We start from the raw sequence: 20,553 nt of genomic DNA, 5'->3' as shown, positions 1-20,553 counted from the left end.
CTATCAAGTCTCAAGAATTATTTGGCGGCGCTTTAGGAATGTGTGTGAGGAGTGGTGGCACGAGTACGGGGGTGGGGGGGGGGGGGGGAGGAGGGGTCGGCATGCCGCATAGTTTCGGGGCATGCTGATTCTTTTTCCGTTCTGCTAATTAAGGGACTGTGCACAAAGCTGATTCACTAGCGGCGTAGTTTTGTGGCTCCTCAACCTCGTAAAATGCGCTGCAGTTCATTAGTGAACGGAGGCTAATATTACTTCTGAATGGAGTGATGCTAGCTACAGCACAACCACCGCGCATATTTCAAAACGTCTTCTGTGGTTGAAAGTAGACGTTATCTTGTCGAAGCTGGAAGGCTTGGCTCCTCACACTGCGGCGGACCCTTTGCTCATAGCATTTACGTTGTATGTTCCTGCAGCCGTCTTTCACTACTGTTAGAGCCAATGTAAAGAGCGACACATCGTTCGCAGTGTAACGTTGGATTTTCGCTTGCGTTCTGCCATTCAGAACGCAGCCAATCTGCGAGTAAAGAACGAAGTCGGCTAAAATAAAAAGACAGAAATTTATAATGATTGAAAATTGAGCAAATTGGTAGTGCGTCACGTTACTGGATTGTAGGCGTGGAACACAGACACGAACAGTAACGAAAAGGACAAGGATGGTTGTGTTGTGTTTTTCGTTACCACTGAACTTGAACGTAGTAGTAGTTCCACGCAAATATAGTTCTATTATGGTTGCTGTTGCGGGCATCCTATTTTACTGGAACAAAGTAGTGCTCTCCGACTGTCAGCCTTGAATGCGCCTGCCTCTGCATCGAGAAATCTCAATAATTTGGCCTATCTTCCCACACGCTAGAGGACGGCTCATAGTCGTGACAGCTGCTGTCCGCAACATATTACATCTAGCTACTGGTAGTGAATACTCGAGGCTCCTCATAGACATCGACATCCGCAGTTTTGGCAGCTTGGCGCTACAGCACAGTTGTGGCCTTGCCTCCGGCAAAAGACAGCTGTCACTACTGGGAGATATTCTCTAAGTCTCCGCCTAGTGGACATGTTCATTTCGTCTGCTACTAAAGTGCTCATTGGTTGGGGACGCCTGTCTCCTTCTGGCGCGTAACTCAGCCCAGCCAATCACAACATCAGCAGCAGACGAAATGGACATGTCCCCTAGGTGGTCACTTACAGAATACCCCTCCTACTCTCGCAAAACGTGGAGTGCGAGTCTGGATTTCTCCTTTCAAGTGAGTGTCCGGTACTTCCAGCATTTCTTTTCGGAAAGCAATGGAAGGCTGCTTCCAACTGATATGAGTGGAAAAAGCTTTTTTTTTTCCTTTTATTTTTGCGAACACTCACAACTTTCGCAGCTCAATGTCGGTTCAAATGCGCCAGTCAAGAAAAAATGCACGGAAAAATATAACTAAGGACAGCCCCGCCAGCGAGGCTGGAATCTGAGCCACACTGCGCATTTGCGCCATTCAATTACCGACAGGGTAAACACACTCTCGTCTTTCTTGCTTCCAAGCTCTGCCGAATATACTTCTTATTATCTTTATCCAATTAAGTCGATGTGCCATCCCGTCTCCACTGCCTGGATGTCTCGGAGATGACGTAAAAGGCTTCCCGTACATTCTAGTTCTGCATTGGAGCCGGCGCCGAAGAGTACAGGAAATACGAAGAAGTGCAAACAAGCACGCGAGACAGCGGTGACACCGAGAAGTCGAAGTGCCCACTCCCAGTTCGTATGCACGTGTCCTGGGGGATGTGGAAACTTCCTCGCCTTGAGCGTTTATCGGACGGCGAATATCCGATGTTACCTTCTTGCGTAATGACTTGACTTGTGCGCGTGTTGGATTTCCCCGTTCCTTACATGGTGGATGCTCGTGGAGTACCGAGAGAGCCTTGGCGAATTAGGAATACTTGCTTACCTACTCGAAGGCTTTGACTGGAACCATAATCACAATCCATTCTCGGACAAAGTGTTCTTGGATTCCCTAGTTATATCACGCCTGAATTCAGTCGCATAAAAAAAATTAAGGAGATTTGGTTCAGTACCCTGGCTATTTCGTTGATGCGTTCTCCGATATTATCGGATGAAATAACATCAATGCAATATCTCAGCAAATTTGAAGACCGCTTCGCAGGCACGTCTGCTAAATTTACACGAATGAGATATTTGTGTAACGTTGTGGGACGGTGTTACGCATAACAACACAACGGCGAAGTGCATGTAGATGTGAATTCCAAGAAAAGCTTGCACAACTTAAAAAATTAAACATTGACGTTTTACGTGCTAGAACCACGATCTTATCGAGATGCATGCCGTAGTGTGCGACTCTGGAAAATTGCGACCAGCTGGGGTTCTTTAACTTGCACCTAAAGTAAGTACACGAGTGTTTTCGCATTTCGCCCCCATCGAAATGTGGCCACCGTAGCCGGGATTTAACCCCACGACCTCGTACTTAGTAGCCTAATACCATAGCCACTAAGCAACTACGGCGGCTTGCACAATTTAGAGCCTATATTAGTCCCAAGAAATAATCGCTACCTACGAGCGTTTCAATTCTCTAACGTTGTGTGCTGGGTACTTCCAGGTCACGAATGACATGCGCATATGAGCTTGACACATTTTTTTTTCTATTTCATTGCGAGTAAGACTTACCTTAAGACATAAGGCAGGACGTGTATTACACGTATGCCGTTAGCGCAATATTGTGTAGGAAATCAAGCAGTAGTTTCACAGAAACGTTGCAAACGCAGAGTGTTGAAATTTACCTTATATTCTGGGGTTTCAAGTGCCATAAGTCCCCCTATCTGATCATGAGGCAAGCTACACTAGGGGGCTCCGGTATAATTTTGACCGGGAGGAGTTATCTATTGTGCACCTAATGCACAGTACACGAGAGGTTTTGCATCCGCCTCCTTCGAAATGCGGCCGCCGCGGCTGGAATCGAACCCCCGACCTAGAGCTCAGCAGCGCAACGCCATAACCACTGGGCTGAGCGCAGGTTGTTAAAGAATGTAACTTCACCCAAGATATATGGCGAGTGTTTTTTTAGGATAAAATAACCCCCAAAGGAGGACTTTTTAAGTGCGTAGGTATAAACAACTTTCACTCGAGGTATTTGTTTCCGTTAATATTGCAGAATTCTGTGACAGTCTGTCTAATGCTTATATGAGTTAATGAGTTGTAAAAAATAGCAAGACGATCCTGCAGATGTCTTTCACAGGGAGCAATTTTATCACCTTTACGGCGCCACGTGCTACAATGGCCCTACGTTCACACCAGTTGTCTAGAGGGTCCATTATGGCAGTCTGCCTATAGACGCAAACAGTTGGAGGCTCTTTATCTAGTCAGCGCACACTCGCCCAGTTACGACTTGTTTCTTACCTGTGACGACCAGCTTGAGCACCTTGGTCACCCTCCTGACGGAGTCGTCGTCGCCAAACTCTCGGCACTCCCACAGGCCGTCGTCGGCTCGCGTCACCTGCGTGATGGTGAGCGCGGCCGTGCCGTCGCGCGAGATGTTCCACTGGCGACGGCTGCCGGCAGCGCCCGAGCCCAGATCGAGAACCACGGGGTGGCCATTGCGCATCCACTGCACGCTTCCACCGGGAGTCTCGAGGAAGCACGGGATGCTGAGGCTCTCGCCGGGGTTCACCACCTGCAGCCACCGCGAGGCCAGAAGAGTGCACGTTGGACATCAACGTATTTACGTATCCTTGCGCCATTATATTTATTATTTTGCTAGTACATAATGCAGTTGCCATAATCAGAATTACGGAGGAGACGGTATTAATTTATGGGGCTTTTGCGTGCCAAGACCACTTTCTGATTATGAGGCGCGCCATAGTGGGGGACCCCGGAAATTTGGACCACCTGGGGTTCTTTAACGTGCGGAGACGGTATTCATCACGGAGGTAGTGCGAGTTGACAACGTTAAATAAGAAACTTATAGCCAAAATACATTTATGTTCTCGTACCCGAGCCGAAAATGTTTGTTCTTACTTTTTGATTCCTGGTGCTGATGCGGTCGGCTACATGGTTTTGATACAACTGCGCTATTTTCTCATTGCTGTCAGAGTGATAGGCTGGGACAAGCATCTGTTTGTCGCAGTGAATGTCTAACTTCATCGATGGTTGCTCAAAGCTACGGATGTGAGTACATTTACCTTGCCTAATGCATTAGTGTGGTCTGAAAAAAATAAGTGAAATCAAGCACATGATTTATCAAGGTTACAGCAAGTAACTTGTTGCTTAGATGCATTGCGTACAAGTATAGTGCACTGCGCCAATATCGTATTCCCACTGGGCAACCTTTCTGTTCCCCTTTTCTCGTACTCCAGCGTAAAGTAGCCAACAGCGCAGGATAGCTCTTCTGGCTAACTCCCCTGTGTTATCGCTTTGTTTCCTCCTCCTCCTCCTTCTTCCACTGGTTAAGCGTCCCGAGCGGATCTTCTGAGGTTCATTTCTGACTTCTGCTAGCGTCTTAGGATGTCTCGTGCGTCACAGTGTGCATCTCCTCCCGTTTAACCCCTTCTCTCCTTTTCTCACGTTTAGCACACTTTCGCCATTCCCTACTGCGCGATACACACCTGGGATAAGCGCAGTTAACTTCCGTGCCTTTCCTTCATCTCTTTCTTCTGTATCTCTTAAAGAAAAGTGAAATGTGCTCATTTTAATTTTTTGTACATTTACCATCACATTTATCTTACAAGTGAGGTCACAAACTATCTAAAACAAATGAACACGCATTCAGTTTCAATCACGGACTCCTTGAAGAACATGCTTGCACTGCGAACCCACACTATCACTTAATTGAGTGATGAAAATAATGTATTAGGGGCTCTTAGGCATGATTACTACTTTGTCTTGAATGCCATTCAAAACAAAGGTTCAAGACGGGGTCTGAATGTAAGACTCCCAACGGTCATGCAACGTGTAATGTTGTCGCGAGGAACCTCTGTCTGGCAGTCTTTCCAAGCTTTAGTAAATACAAAACACTGCTATAGACACGCTCTATCTGTGAATGCACGCTGAGAAGCGCGGCTCTTGTCAGCAGGCGTGTATGGTACACGTTAATGTGCGACCCCGCTTAAGTCTTCAGTCACTTTGCTTATACTGATGCAGCAAGGTGTGATAAAACTCTTACTGCGCCTGTAGCCTTTGATTGCAATACTATACTTGAGAAATTTCAGGGTTCAGCTTTATCGTCTTCACAACCCCTAATCCCCCCCCCCAGTGCAGGGTAGCAAACGGGAAACTCGCCTCGGGTTAACCTCTCTGCCTTTCCCTCTCTCTCTCATTCCCTCCCTCCCTCCCTCTCTCTCTCGCGGGGTTCATTTTTTTAGAGGGTAATTACTGCGTAACTGTGAGCTGCAGATTTCCTAAATAATGCGTGTTCGTCCATTTCATAAGAAGTTATTTTAGTAACATTAACGGTTGATATGTTCTTGATTCTGAGGACATAAGAAAGATTTTAAGGAAAAAGGATACAGCGGGGTGCGAACGTATCTCGCAGCACATTTTGGGGGCGAACATCCAAAAAGTCGTGTTAAAACCAGGACTAATAGCAAATTGACTATTTGTGAGCTCTCAGCTGCTTTAATAATGCCTTCTTTACCTGTGACCGTTCGTTAATTTGTAAACCAGCGAATTGAACGTTCTGACTGCGTGTCATTCAAGTAATACATGAGAAATATCTTACATGCTTCACAAGTGTAATAACACAACCACATGCGGATTTGCCGTTATTTCGCAGAGCATACTTAAAACAGGGGCAGCTGCATGTTTATCACCGGGTTAATCCCAACGATTCACTAAACGACGGCTTGGTAGGCTGCAGGATCCTCGGTACGCAGTGGCTGCTTGCGCTCTGCTGCACGAGCCTGTTCTTGTGCCCGGGCTGCAGCATCGGGACGGCGTAGCTCGTTCCCTGTTGTGCTCGTGGCGTTGCCGATCGAAAGCTACCTGCTCGTCAGCGGTACACATGACGCGTGGCCTACCAATTTCGGGGCCGGAGAGAAACTGTTGCTCGTGCGCTCGGCTGCGATGGAGAGCAACGACGTCACTACTGGCGCAGCCAATCGCACGCCTCTCTTTCTCTATCTTTTTGCGCATGCGCATGGGATTGCACCGGAGGAGTTTTCAGCGTACAGGCGACAGACAGACGAACGAATAGGCTAGCCAAATACAGCTTCGTTGTAGTAAATCAACTTGTGTATTTGTCGAATCCCCTATCAAAATTTTAAACATAATCTATTCTTATGGCATAACATTTTGTATCTTTGTTCTTCGTTTGGTTCTTTTCTAATATGTTATGAAATCTTGAAATACCTGTAGAACCGCGCGAGAAATTTTCACGCGCATGAGCGGTTCCCATTCGTTAAAATATAATTATCATCTGTAAGTAATAAATTTTAAAGGTCTGCATGCACATTTTATTTTCATTCACTTCGTTTCCGAACCCGAAAGGCGCCTACCTTTTCTGGTGGCTCCCCGTTGTTTGCAGCCGATCCTGCTGAGCCGGGCGTGACTGCTGCCGCTACCAAGAGGATAGTGCAGATCACAGCTGTCAGAAGGGTTTGTGTAGCTCCTAGTTGTGATGCTGAAAGCAAGAATAATTAAAAAGCATGTTAATATAACCGTAAATATGCTTATTGATAACGCAGGGTGACATAATGCCTCGGTGAAACGCATATTACAAACAGAAATCAGACGAAGAAAGGAAGCTTGTACCCTACTGCTACGTATTTTATAAGAAATGCTCAGCCATGCAGGAGATGCAATTTTATTTCCCTGGCAATGGCTAACAGAATAGCTGGAGCATATACGCAGCGGCTTGGCGAACACATGGTGCCCCTACAGGTCTTCGCAGTATCTGTTCCACGCTTGCCTGCCTCTGGTGCCGTGTTAGTGTTCACTCTATTTATGGGCGCTTGGCTGGCCTGGTTCATGCCTTTATGTTTTCCTTTGTTTTATGTCCTACGTGTGACTGATTTCTAACTTGGCTGCTAGACACGTGGTAGCAGGTAAGAAAGTTTGCACCATGAATGAAGTGCACGCATGCTCGCGATCGTTGCCTTACCAACGATCGAAATTTGCAGGAAGCACTAAAGATTTCTTTGAGCAAGTTGGTTGTCCTTAGCCCGTATAATAATCGTGCTCGTGCTAGAAAACCTTGAGGAATCGAGAAGTACACCCGTTGTCAAAACTTTGCAATTTGCTGACCGTACTACCGAGGTTAACATCGAACCACGTGGCACATAATTTATTGCATCCCAGTTCCATAAATTTTGGAGAAGAAAAAGCACTATTGTCTACACCTTCTTATACCTTCATAGGATTGGATATGCAATAGAAGATGCACTACATAGCCGGGAGTAAGGTACGATAACACGGGAATGGGGTCAGCGCTTGGTATGGGAAGAACATGCTACTACTTCTACAAAGCTCAACTGAAAAGAAACGTGGGCGAGAGGTAAAAATACAAAAACAAAACAAAGACTTGGCTTCAGGACGGGACAGATTAGTGAGCTCGGCTTTGGCCTTACTAAAGCTAAGCACAAGCGCTTAATAAAAGCAATCGATAACTACCTCTCTAACATTTTTCTCCTTCCTCATAAAGATATGGTCCAGTAAACAAAAGCACGCAGCTATATTGCTATTCAAAATTTATACGTTCTCACCATCCCTGTGCTTGAAGAACGCTTCCTCGCAGTCCAGACAGCAGCTCTTTGTCGGAGCACGCCTATGTGCATCAATTCGTGTGCGTCAATGTATTCGCTTGTTCAAGCGAATGTTTTGGATTCTGTAGGCGTTTGAGGATTCCGTCGAGATAGGGCCTTACTATAAGTTTTCTGAATGTACTAGCGCACAAACCACCATGAGATCCCAACAGAACGCCGATAACAGTAAAATATATGGTAGGCGACCCTATTCTTTCGCTTAGGTGTCGCTTAGTGGCCCTGGCACGTCAGCGTTTGTGTTCTTTAGGTTAAGCGAGCGAACGTCTTTCCCATGGCGCGATATGCGGGCGAGGAGTGAGGGAAGGCGAGGAGGAAGCTCAGCGCGCACCACCTGGCGGGGCGTAGTCCCCTAGCGAGCGGTGCACGAAGCGCACATTACGCGCCCTCCCTGGTGCTGACGTCAGTGCATGTAAAGGGCGCGCGCGCGCGCGCAGCCGCTGCGAGCAAGCGAGCAGGGAGCGCCAGGAGAGAATAAGAGAGAGAGGAGGGAGTGGCGTCACATCCACTCTGCTAGGCAGATGTTCAGTTCGTGCCGCGGAACTGTTTTCCATTAATTAGCCGGTTAAATATCACGCCACCTTCTTGTGCGTGACGTCATTACTGCTGCTTTCTACTTAAGTGTTTCCAGGAATTTCGCGAAAGTCGTGCTCACATGGCGGGTCTATGTAAAGTCTACGATTATGTAGAAGGATCGACATTTGGGCGAGTTGGTACTGGTTGAACATCTTGAAGGGGCAGCGCAAAAAGACGATGACAGAAGGCAGGAACACACAGGACAGCGCTGATTAGCGCTACGAATATGTGCTCTGGTTCGCGGTAATCAGTGATTTCTAATTATTTCTAATTATTCCAGACACTTCAGTAGCTCAACCTGTAACTAAACTTGTGCTCTGACATCATATCTATATATATATAGTGAAACCTATTAAATTCGTACTGTGCTATTTTTTTTTCTATGTTTCTGTCTGATTGATTTTGAACTTCATCTCCGGTCGTCTCGGAAGGTGAACCGAAAGTGCTGCACAAGAAAAAAAGAGTGCCACTCGGTGCTCGCGCCACTAAAAATGAAGAGAGAGTATTTGTTGTCGCACTCTCCTGCGATGTCGACTGCATGACAACGAGGTCCCCACGGATATTATGTACTTTGAAAAGCAAGAGACGGCGTGCGCATGCATGCAGAAACCGTGGTTATCGTTCAACTGCGGCTCGTTTTCTTTCGCTTCGTCTGCGGCCGTGCCAGGTGCACGTCTGATCCATACCTGCAGAGGCGAAGCGAATCAATATTCCGCCTTCCTGTGCCGGACAAACCATCATCACGCAGTGGAGCCAGTGTGCGGCGTACGAGGGCTCATCGGATAAGCGTGTCGCTCTGGATAAGAGCGCGCGCACGCGATCGAAAGTCACGCTTGCCGTCTCGTCGGCGCGGAACAAAGAAACAAAGGATAAAGGAGGCGACGGAGGGAACGTGGCTGGTGATGTGACCCTAACGACGGGATTTGCATATCTCTGCCGCGCGCTGTGCCCGACTTGTATTGACGCGAAGCTCCGCCTGCTATCTTTATCTTCAGCGTAGGGTCAGAAAGCGCGTTTTCGCAGTTGCGCGCAGGTAATGACATGTGTCGCACACCTGTATCATTACAGATGCATTGCCCTTTGCCTCATGTTTGTTGCTGTGACAATTTTAGAATAGCAGAGTCTTATAACGCAGTGATCCCCAAACAGTACTGCCCACAAAGGAGAGCTTGAACAACTTGTACAACTTTACTTTTGCCCATGGACGATAAATTTGTACAAATAAAAACAGTAAAACATTTGCAAGGATTTACTGACGGGCTACTTGGTTCATTATCAGAGAAAGACCAGCGCTTCAAGACGGGACAGCCAGCGCAGTGTGTGTGGTTCCTCCTTTGTGTCCCGTCTTGAAGGGCTGCTCTTTCTGCAGTAAAAGGCTATTCGAGTTTTAAGTTGTTTATCACGTGAATTAAATATTTTAATTGATTTGCTGAACTAATAATAATATTGGGGGTTTTACGTGCCAAAACCACTTTCTGATTATGAGGCACGCCGTAGTGGAGGACTCCGGAAATTTTGACCCCCTGGGGTTCTTTAACGTGCACCTAAATCTAAGCACACGGGTGTTTTCGCATTTCGCCCCCATCGAAATGCGGCCGCCGTGGCCGGGATTCGATCCCGCGACCTCGTGCTCAGCAGCCCAACACCATAGCCACTGAGCAACCACGGCGGGTGATTTGCTGAACTATGCACAACTGAAACCTCCGTGCAGCGTATGAGGACGCGTTACTATAAAGTATGTGTTAGATTTCCCGCGTTTGAATGACAATTTTCAGGTGCAAAAATAGTCAATTGAGTCTGCTTTTGGCATTTGGCACTAAGAAAAACAGAAAATAAAAACGTATTTCCCTGTCCCTTACGCTCGTAAAGTTCTCGGTGCCGAAGTGAAACTCTGGTTCAGCAGGCAAGAACCAGCAGCAAACTTTCTATTGCAATGAACGAATCCAGCTGGGGCGGGCATGTTTGTGCTGAGTGAGGGTTTCTTGCTTTTTTCGGTGATACGGGAATAATTGAGGCTGAATCGTGCCTTCCAATACATTAAGGCCACCATCACTTCTCTCGCGCTCGGGCGTTGTTTCGATGCAGTCAGATTTAGAACGCGGGGGAGCCCATTGTTCACAAACGATAAGTCATTAGTTCCTGCGTATATGAAAAAAAGAAAGCTGCTTGGTCGAATACATGGACGATATTCCGGCTTGAAAAGCGGACAATGTTTGTTCACGCGCTGCCTAGGTGCCCGGATCAGTATCTCGCAACACGGCATTGTGACAGCGGCGTCAACTTTTCCTCGTTTTCCCAAATAAACGGCCATTTTCACGGTAGAAAAGAAAATCGGGCAAATCACCAGATGGTGTCAACACAACCTTAAGCACAGTGTCAACGTCAGTCAGCGTGCGAATTTTATCGTTTCGTTCAGGGGTCCTGCCACGCGTAATCCACAAATGAATAGTTGAAACAAATCACCACCCCTTCCTGTCCGTGAAGATGGTCGAAGAACGAAGCTGTGTTTGTTGCACCATGTGTTACACAGCGCAAGCCGAACTTCGCAAGCAGTCTATATTGTAAATCCTTTGTTTCACCAATATTTCACATTTTCGCTTTTGTGTGCTTCGCGTGGTGAGCATGCTTCAGGAGTGTTTATTTTTCGGTTCTCCCAGTGTATGTGTGTGTGTGTGTTTTTTTTTTTTGCTTAGTAAGGCAGGTCCTACGACGACGAAACCGTTAATGAATCAACTCTCGCTGACGCTCGCGGTAGGCAGCTTCTTGCTGAGGAGTACGCACTACTCGTGGCCTTCCCATAGTTGTAGCTGGGGTGGAATGTGCAGAACCACTAATCCAAAGCGTCGTATATTGGGTGCAAGGACACCACTGGAAATGCGGCCTCTGCCATCGTTTTGACAATTGGTTGGATTGGTTTGACGATTGACGTCTTTGTGTTCCTAATGAGGTTACACAAACGTTCGGCTGTGACGGAGAGAACGACGTCAGTGACGGTATGCCCGCAGTCCTCCGTTGTCGCTTGCGTTCGATGTCTCAAGTTTGCGCACTGGCGTACTTAGCAACATCCGCCCGGCATTTCTGCTTTCGATTCTTCCAAATTAAATTACTTCAAAATCAAACAGCGTCTTCAGACACGCTGTCGTGCATCCATTGTCATGTCATAGTTGTCATTTCGTAGTCCGGTTGTCGTATTACGGTCGCCATACAGTCATCGTCAGCTCATTGTCATGTCGTAGTCAGCACGCTGTTGTCGCTACACCAAATCATAATTTCATAATTGACATCTCATTGTCATCTTGCCGTCGTCGTTATACTGCATTTGTTGTTCGATCGATATGGTTCCTCCTTCCTCATCTCATCGTCAATGCATTGGCGTCACACAGCCGTCATCATGCCTCCATGTTCATGGGAGATTTTGGCAAGCGACAGCCAGAGCAAAGTTGGACGATAATGGAGTATATGGAATGTAACCTAAGCAACGAAAGTCTCAGAATTACCACTACACGTGTTAAATAAACGCGGCTTCAAGAATGAGGTCTATCGCTACATTGCTCGAATGCTATTCGCATGAGCATCGACAATCATCATGAGATGAGTTCCGCAGTAAATTTTTAGCTTGCCACCGGCTATAGCGCAGTGCACGACATCCATCAGCGTGGTATTCGGAGACATTGTCGAAGGTGGACACGAACCTAAATAAAGAAAAAAGAAAGAGAAAAAGAGAGGGTGGGGGATGAAAGCGAGTGCCTCAGCTTTTGGCGAATGTAAACTGAAATAAACATAGCTCCGGAATCGCACTTACACAAAATATCGCAATTCTTGACGAAATATGACGTTTGTCGATAAAGCATGAGCGAAGTGTACCTATGCTGTCTGAAGAAATGGTGAGACCTCTGGAGAAAGGCGACTGCCACCGCTTACAATTTTCTCGGGAGCTAGACAGCCTATCACTAGAGGCGAACATGGAGAGGAGAAATCAGAACGGAGAGTATATGCATTCGAGCGAAAGGGGGGCGGGGGGGGGGACGAACATGCGGAATGGGAAGCAAATTCGCCTTTGAACAAGCGGCGGCAGCAGCCACAAAAACTTCGGCGAAGAGCAGCATCGCTCAGCTTGCGTTCTGCTCCCGAAAGGACTATTCACCCAGACTGATTGCTAGGCAGCTATAATTAGCAACCCTGCGGCAGCACGCGAAAGGTAATTCTTTCTGACGAAGTACGCGCCCCGACCGACAGAGCGAGCATAGGTCGAACGCCCACCAAAGCAAGCTTGAATTTCAACCATTAAAGACTGATGCTGATAAGAAATCACCCTTGCGGTGAAAGCAGCACAATATTTCCCTTCCACACAAAGAAATTCCAAAAAACGCCAAGTAAATGCACCGAGCGAGAGAGTGAGAGAAATGAAAAGGGAGAAGTAGGGAGGTTAACCAAGTACCGAGCACTGAAACCTCTGTTTTGTCAGTAGGTCCCTTAAACTATAGCTTTTCGACTGTCTTCTTCTTTTCTTTTTTTCTTTTTTGGGACAGCAGGATGCACGTTGTAAAGTGAAACCGACGACTACTCTGAGGAACGCGGACGGGAGGTTCACTTTTGTCGCCGGACAAACGATGAATCCTGCAGAAAGAGATATCATTAAAGACGATTTATTTTCCGGTGTGTCGTCACAACAAATGACTGTCGTTGTTTTTGCAGCATTTTTAGATGGTGCTTGAACTTAACGTTGATCTTGGCAGTAAAACACGGCCCACTGAAAACAGCAATTTCGCTCACCATCTGCAGTTGGTGCACGTCTGTCTGGAGACTTCGTTCGCGTAAGCCTCTTAACAATCATTTAGAAGATATGGCCACTGCTACATTAGGAACTCGGCTATCAAAGCTGGGCCCCTTGTTGGAGAATGGATGCTGCAGCAGAGCGGCCCACAACATCTGAACGAGGGCGCTCCGGAACACAATTTGGCCGCCACCCGCATGTTTCTAATCGCAAAGCACGTAGGATAAACAACGTAATTGTTTTCGTGTTGTAATAAGTGCAATGCAACCGAAGCATGAAGCAGTCGCTATTGTTAAAGCTTACCCATGTGCGCCTCGCGGAAAGCACTGCTCAGGGGAAGCGGTGCAGAAGCTAAGGTAACTGGATAATGAGTTCTCTCGACTATATTGAGGTAGAACAACGGTTCCGGCTAAAGTAGTCCGAACAAAACAAATGTAATCGCAGCGCACCGCTGGTTATAGCGCGTTGTATTAGGCTTTTGCCTTCGAATCTCTGACTGGCAAAACACCATTCCCGCCCATTACGAGTGCCCCAGAAATTGCACGTTTGTGTTGGCAAGATCCTTGCTGTTGTGGTGGCCTTTACTGTGGGCCTAGGATTCTGGCCCTAATTAGGCCTGGAACACTGAGGTGCTTAAAACATGCTTCGTGTGTTTTCACACCGAATCTCCGAGAATAGTTATCTGTGCTCCACTTTGGACTGGCAGAGGTAACTGTTGTTTTACATTGCGGTAGTATGTTTTTCTTATGATAAAAACACACTTGGCTTAGGAAACATCATATGTTAATTGCACCAGCTCCACGTGTTAGTTCATCCCACTCTAGTGAAAAATTTTACACGATGGAAAAAATATTGCGTTCATCTATGTCCCATATTTCTTGAACGAGGCAAAAACATCGCGTTTAAGAAGTAAATAAAAAAATCGCATTTAATATAACTTTTACAAGACGGTGGCAGTCTATTGGAGTGCGCACCTCTTCTCAGCGCTTTTATGTGAAATAGCATTCGTGTGCATGATAGTTGCAGTTATCCCTCCAAAAGCAAGTTTTTACTGCAGCTGTAATTGCGACTGTATGCATGAATGGAAAGCCTCCTGCTGAGCTCTAAATATCCACTCCAACAGTCATCAAAAATTCACACAGAGAACCACTCACGCTACCAAAGTCAAGTTTAGCGAAAATGTTGAGCATGTCATGGGTGATGTACGGGTGAACTTGACTATGTGCGAATATTAGGTGTGCTGAGGAAAATTCCCGTGGCGATGCTAATCGCGGCCTTTCAGAATAATGCGGTATTTTAGCTTCAAGTCGGCAGTGGTGAAGTGGATGGGAAGCAGGATGGTGTAATCTTACAAATAAAAGCTTCTTGAAACGAGACACTTAACTAATCAAAATTGTGATAATTGGAATTCCTCTCTGCTCTAGCAGCACTTTCTGTTCGCGAAAGAGCTTCCGTTTGCTAACTACATGGCGTGTCAAGACGGAACTTTCTAATTAAAGAAAAGCGTAGGGAGAAGGTAATATGTAAGTAAATGTTTAAATATGCTAATGAAACTATATCTTCCTAAAATTAGAAGCGCTAATTGGGAGCAATCGTGCCCTCAATGACCCTGTAGCCAGCGCAATTAACATCTGTGGTTTGGCGTGGCAGGCGAGGATGGTTTTAGAGGGTACAAGGGCTGCAAGACATTTCCTCAGAAACAGAAAAACGCCTGTTTGCTGGGGGAACCATCCGAGCTCGCAACAAGAAGAAAGCAACGTTTTTTTTTATTATAGAGCACTTAGTAGATGTCGCTTTTAGTTGGCGCCGACTGCTCCTTTTCACGCAGAGATTTAAACAAAATTAACTTAAAGCATTAAAACTAAAAGTCAACTCCAAATCATAATTACAGACATTCCAGTTACATAAGTACACTAATTCTACACTAAAACTGAAAGTCAACACCAAATCATAAAAACACGAAGTCCAGTCACACAGCTACACTAATGCCACACTAAAACTGAAAGTCAAATCAGAAACGCAGCAACAAAAAGTCCGGTCAGATAAGTTCACTAAAATCAGGGCGCATCAGAAAGCACGGATTACATTCAAGTGGCGGTACATTAATCCAGGCATTGAATTGGCCAGAGCCAGGTTAAGAAAAATCCCATAGCATGAGCTTATCTCATATAAACACTCTACTTAATAGTTACCGAGAAGATTGCTCGCTTCTAGACATTTTCGAAGGGCCACAGAACCCTAGTTGTGCTGCACAAACATATCTCATTTGCGAATAATTCCTTCAAACGAAAGTTCGATTCGGAAAGCAATATTTTTGTGAGCCTGCTACATTTCTCAAATATGTCTGATGTGCCACCAGTAAGCATCAAGTGGGTTAAGCTAGCCAAGTTTCCTAAAATCACAGTAGCAACGTGTTCTCCCTGTACTTGCATCATGTCGGTTAAGTGTGTCAGCGGAATTTATGTCGCCTGAACGTGTCAATGCGGTACATTTACGGGCAGCTGGTTTCAGTAGCTTGCTTCTTAATACCGTGACTTCTTTTTTCATTCTTTCTCATTTATAGGGCTCTCGTCACCGAGAGGGTATTGAAGGTCGCGAACTTAGCTGCAAGTCCAGCATTCGTACAAGAGCATTCATAATAAGTACTTCCATGCCAACCCTTTCTGACGGTTAGAATGTGCATGCAGAATACCTCGGCGCTTCATTGTTCAAGAATCCCTAGCAGGCTGTTGCACTGTTCCTGCACTGTGCATGTCCCCCAAGCAAACGGAAAAGCTCACACGGCAATTAGGTTATGCCTCATCACCAGTTATTCCGCGAGCTTGGAGCCGACCTTTTTGGGAGAGCGCAAGAACACGCTCTTTGACTCGAACCTCGCAATTTCCTTTGTATACAGCATTGTAGAGTCAGGTACTCGCAACACTACAGAGTACACTAGGTGCACTACAATGAGTGCCAATGGAACGCGCAGCGACAACTTCTGACAAAAGTCCACAACGACACGTGCTGTGCCAGAAGCCTTCTGAACTGAGTAGAATAGTTCTCGGAAGATAGCCGACGTGTCGAGAACAAAGAGAACAGTATGAGGTGGCTGTCCAGCCCTGCCTTGATGTCCCTTGTGGCAGGCGCGCTAGACGGAGAGAAGTAACAGATGTCAATTAGAGGCCTCTCCGTCTTGTCCCCTACAGAAAAGAAAGACAGAAGCGAAGCTCCAGTCTCCTTTTATAATAGAAACAGGTGTCTTTCCGCGCTTTCCCGGTTTGGCGTAGCATTGCTATAGTGCGCGACCGAGAGTGCCTCAAGACAGGAGAAACTTTCGTCTTCAGGCACTCCCCGACAATGGGAGAGAGCCACGGTATTTTATTGTTGCTTCTGCTGCTGTTGCCGCTTGTTACTGGCTATGTCATGCGCACGCTAAGACACTCCTTGTTGTGAGAGCGCTATCCATCAGGAAAGTGAAAGGGCTTCCTGTCAAGCACTGCACCCTTGACGCACACTAGGAGTAATAGTGCGGCACCGGCTAGGTGGTGTGGCACTTAGCAAGCTTTTTCCGGCAAGGGTACACACCGTCTCCCAATGCCGCAATATTAGTGCTCGACAGAAATATCAGTCGATGCATCGTATCCCCGCATGTTGCTGGCTACGTTGGTTTGCTGTTTTGTCGTTAGCTAATGTCATTTCTGGTCCTCTTACACCATAACAAGGGCGTCGATCTTGTGCATTCCTTACGTGCTTCGTCTCAGAACTACGACATAGCGGGAAAAACAACTGCAGCCACGAAAAGTACACGTTTCAAAGATTTTGCCCAGCTTATAAACATCGGCTATACCCTGCCTCCCCCACCCCTCCGTTAGAAAAAAAACAACTAAGAACAAACAAACAAGCAGAAGAAAGACATACGGAGTGTATTTATTTTCTTCTCCTCTTTCAATCCTCTTTACCGGTTCCCCAGTGCAGAGTAGCCTACCAGGCTCAACTTGGTTAACCTCCCTACCTTACCTTGTGACTTATCTCTCTCTCTGTCTTCCAGATTGTTCAGTGATGTTCCTTGTCATATTTCTGACTACACTGATATGACCCAAAAATAGATACTGTGTGCTACAGCCTTCGACAGCGCCATCGCAAGGAATTGTAGGTGTTGTCTCTGCTTGGGCTCATTGAAAGAATGCTCCTCCAGATACTAGCCGGACAAATGAATCTGTGGTTCTGTGATTGCACGGCGACTAGCAGATGTCAAGAAATCAGGAAACCTAATATAATTGACGAGAAGTACACAAACTAATACAAAGGCTCGTGTACAGTGGCGTGCTATTGTAAAACTATTCGCGCACACTATTGTGGGAGGTGCAATAGCATGGACGAAGGCGTTCATTAATCAGCCTTGAAAAACAGGGATGCATTTTAATATGCGACGCTACAACGAAAGAACTATCGTAAATTCGAAAATACGTTCGGTATAAAGCCCATGTTCTGAGTACGTCTCTCGTAATGATTGTCGAACAAAGAAGGCCACTCACCTCGACTAAAAGCCCCACTGTGCTAAAAGCACCCACTGTGCTTGTACTTCTCGACAATTCGGCCACTTCCCGCATTCACCACTCTCGAACTTGCATTTCCCCCAATCTGCTTAGCTTTCGCAACATTACACTGCAGTAAGTTGAGATGCTCGGAAAGTTTTCGTCGAATGGATGAAGTACTTTCGCAAAAGAACGGCTTATTGAATGCCTGTCATCAACTAGAACCAACCGCGCGCATTCCATTGCAACAACTCAGCCTAAGCAGCTTGTCTCTCTGTGGTAGCTAAGCCACAGTTACAATAGAGGCGGGCTGCTGTTTTCCAACTTGCACTTGTATATGTGGCTACGAATGAAGAAACGGAATAGGGATAAACTTTATAACTAAAACAAAATTCGCAAGTTGGCTACGAGACGATGAAAGAAGTCATTTCATAGGTTACCTGCAGTTTGTTTTTGAGGCATTGGAAAAGAACCCGCGATGGGAATTTCAACGGAGTTAACCGCAATAACGGGACTGCCAAGAACGTAATTAGGCCTGCATACAGAACTAGCTTACTCAAGCTTTAAACTGACAATGTAATTATAAGAAAATACTTGTGCCCCATTTATCTCATCATTATTTGTACAAGGAAAACTAGGAATTCCTTCACATACCTAACCAGATATCCTCGTTGCAACAACTAATGCAGGCGATACTGAGAGCGGTAACTGAAAGCGGCTCACAATGAACAATGCGGCAAGGTATCAACATTCCTTGATGCGAATGAAAAAATGTATACTGCATTCAGTATTGTTGTAAAAGCAAACACATCAACTATATTTAAACTCACTTTTCATGTCCTCCCAATCAAAGTTGCAGGCGTTCAAGTTATTACTGCCGACGTAGCAGGGGAGCAGCAGGCTTCACACATTTTCTGAAACAAACGGATAAAAATAGTTTTAGTCGTCCATACTGATACGGAGGAGGAGACTAGTGTCAACACTTGGCATTCATCGCATTCAAATTCTCTCTCTTTCTCGCTTTTTTATATTCACATTTTTTCCTTCCACAGCTTAGGGTATTTAACCGGACTCTCAGCTGTTAAGACCATGTCTTTTGTTTTATTTCGCTCCCTCTCATTTTCTTGAAATAATATATTTGCCTGACAATTCTCAGTGAATCTATGGTCTGCAACTTTATGCGGCGCACATTAGAAACATTCTTCTAGCAGTATGATGACTTGGCGTACAGTGCTTATTCCAAAACAAAGAGACCGGTATTTTGTACGCTATTCAGCCTTCATCGCAATAGTATTAATTTCATATCTGCCTCTGCAAGTTGAAGACGGAATTTATATGCCGTTGCGTGTAGATATTGTCCTCTCATTTCCTCGCAATTCATTCCTTCGTGCAGAGAGAGGAAGTGAATCAAAAGAAAGGTAGGCAGATTAATCAGAAAGTAGTCCGGTTTGCCATCCTACACTGGGGGAAAAGGAAAAAGAAATTTCTTACAGGTTTAACACACGCTAACCTTAAGACGGCAAAAGGGAAGGCTCACAAAGGACAAACACCTGTCCTGGGTCTTAAAGTGTGCACTTGTTAGACCTGAAAGTGTGCACCAACTATCCGAATTACAGGTTTCAGTAAGTTTTTTTACTGTTCACTTGTCACGTAACGAGGACCTGCACTATAGCCGGACAAGTGAAAGGCACAATAATATCGATACTACATGAATTGAAATGTACACGCACCTGGGATACAGTTTTCTGTTCCGAATGCATTACTAAATGGAACTATTGTCTCCTTGCATGCTTAGCTTTCTTTCGACACAGCTTTGTCAGTAGCCTGCAGGAAGGCCCGAGCGACCCCGTGTCTTGTAATATTGAATTTCCTAGTCGGCCTTTCTCGCTCATATTGACCTTACAGCAATATTTCTAAGCGATGATAAAAACCAAGCCTTTCTTTCTTTTAATTATGAAATATCATACATTCATGTGCTAGCAATAATGCCTGTCTTATAACTAACTATACAGCCCCTCTGATTTTAAGATTGTTTAAAAAAGTTTAAGCCTGCCTAAACGTTACCAGCGTTAAGCTTTCCAGAATTGTTACATTTATGAGACCCGTGCCATGACGACGTTATTGTAGAATAAAGATAATATTCCGACCTAGTCTGGCTCTTCTACTACTCGTGAAAGAAAAAGAACTTTTCCTGCGGGATCGTTTTCGTCAGGAGGTCTCTTTCTTATATTGACGAGGCAGAAAGCGACCGCAAATGTTGCTTTCAACTGATTGTCTACATTTTTGCCGCGGCAACTGTCACAAGACAAGCGCACTCAGAAGTATGAAAGCCACAAGAGAGTGCACAAATTCCAAACTCAGGTTTGCGGCTCTACGCCACAATGCTAGAGAGAAGCAAACATCTTACTTCCGTTCCTGTACACAAGGCTTCGGAAACACCGCGCATTCACCCGCAAGAGTCAATTTCCCGCGTACAATAAGGTACCGCGTTTTCTTTGTCATCTCTCTCCTTTCCTGCCCTAGAGGCTTGGCTCCCACAGAGAGTTGACAAGCGAGAATAAAGGCAAACCCAGAACGCACTCCACGGAGCATAGGGACGAGGACGAGTCGGGAACGGAACGAGACGTCAGCATCAGGCGTCTTGCTGAAATACACGTCAAGCTTGCGAACTCCCGCAGAGCCACACACGTGGTGTCACGCCAAGCCAGTGGAATAGACAACAAGAACAACGACAACGACGACAACAACAACAACAACAACAACAACAACAACAACAACAACAACAACAACAACAACAACAACAACAACAACAAAAGAAAAACCATCACACCGCTACTCGTAGTGAAGCGTTGGTAACCTTGGACGAAAGACGTCGCATCTGACTGACCCGACAACTTCGTGGTCACTATACACTTCGTATTTATTTATTTATTTATTTATTTATTT

General features: G+C 45.8%; 2 protein-coding genes and 1 long non-coding RNA gene across 7 annotated transcripts in view; 2 read left to right on the top strand and 1 right to left on the bottom strand.

Moving 5' to 3' along the window:
• The window catches only part of LOC135898362 (aldo-keto reductase family 1 member B1-like), a 296,512-nt gene that overhangs the window by 127,309 nt on the left and 148,650 nt on the right, over nucleotides 1-20,553 (top strand). The gene's annotated exons all lie outside the window — the stretch shown is intronic.
• LOC135898428 (cell adhesion molecule 3-like) overlaps nucleotides 1-20,553 on the bottom strand; it is an 82,603-nt gene that overhangs the window by 16,157 nt on the left and 45,893 nt on the right. For 3 of the 4 annotated variants that reach the window (XM_070537583.1, XM_065427356.2, XM_065427357.1), the window contains exons 2-4: nucleotides 18,438-18,521; nucleotides 6,478-6,602; nucleotides 3,386-3,659 (exon numbers count right to left, since the gene is read on the bottom strand). In XM_070537583.1, coding sequence (XP_070393684.1) covers nucleotides 3,386-3,659; nucleotides 6,478-6,602; nucleotides 18,438-18,444 — 406 coding nt within the window. In that variant the 5' untranslated portion in view covers nucleotides 18,445-18,521. Of the gene's footprint in view, nucleotides 1-3,385; nucleotides 3,660-6,477; nucleotides 6,603-7,683; nucleotides 8,005-18,437; nucleotides 18,522-20,553 lie in introns of those variants that run through there. The other variant, XM_065427358.2, reaches the window with a different exon arrangement.
• Nucleotides 1-20,553, top strand: part of LOC135898429 (uncharacterized) — a 46,904-nt gene that overhangs the window by 700 nt on the left and 25,651 nt on the right. Inside the window, exon 2 of the long non-coding RNA XR_010563327.1 lies at nucleotides 3,462-3,711. This is a non-coding gene — a long non-coding RNA (uncharacterized lncRNA). The remainder of the gene's footprint in view (nucleotides 1-3,461; nucleotides 3,712-20,553) is intronic.

Source organism: Dermacentor albipictus, chromosome 4 (genome assembly GCF_038994185.2).
Source record: "Dermacentor albipictus isolate Rhodes 1998 colony chromosome 4, USDA_Dalb.pri_finalv2, whole genome shotgun sequence".
In the NCBI taxonomy this organism is placed as follows: domain Eukaryota; kingdom Metazoa; phylum Arthropoda; class Arachnida; order Ixodida; family Ixodidae; genus Dermacentor; species Dermacentor albipictus.
This window is presented reverse-complemented; position numbering and strand designations above follow the sequence as displayed.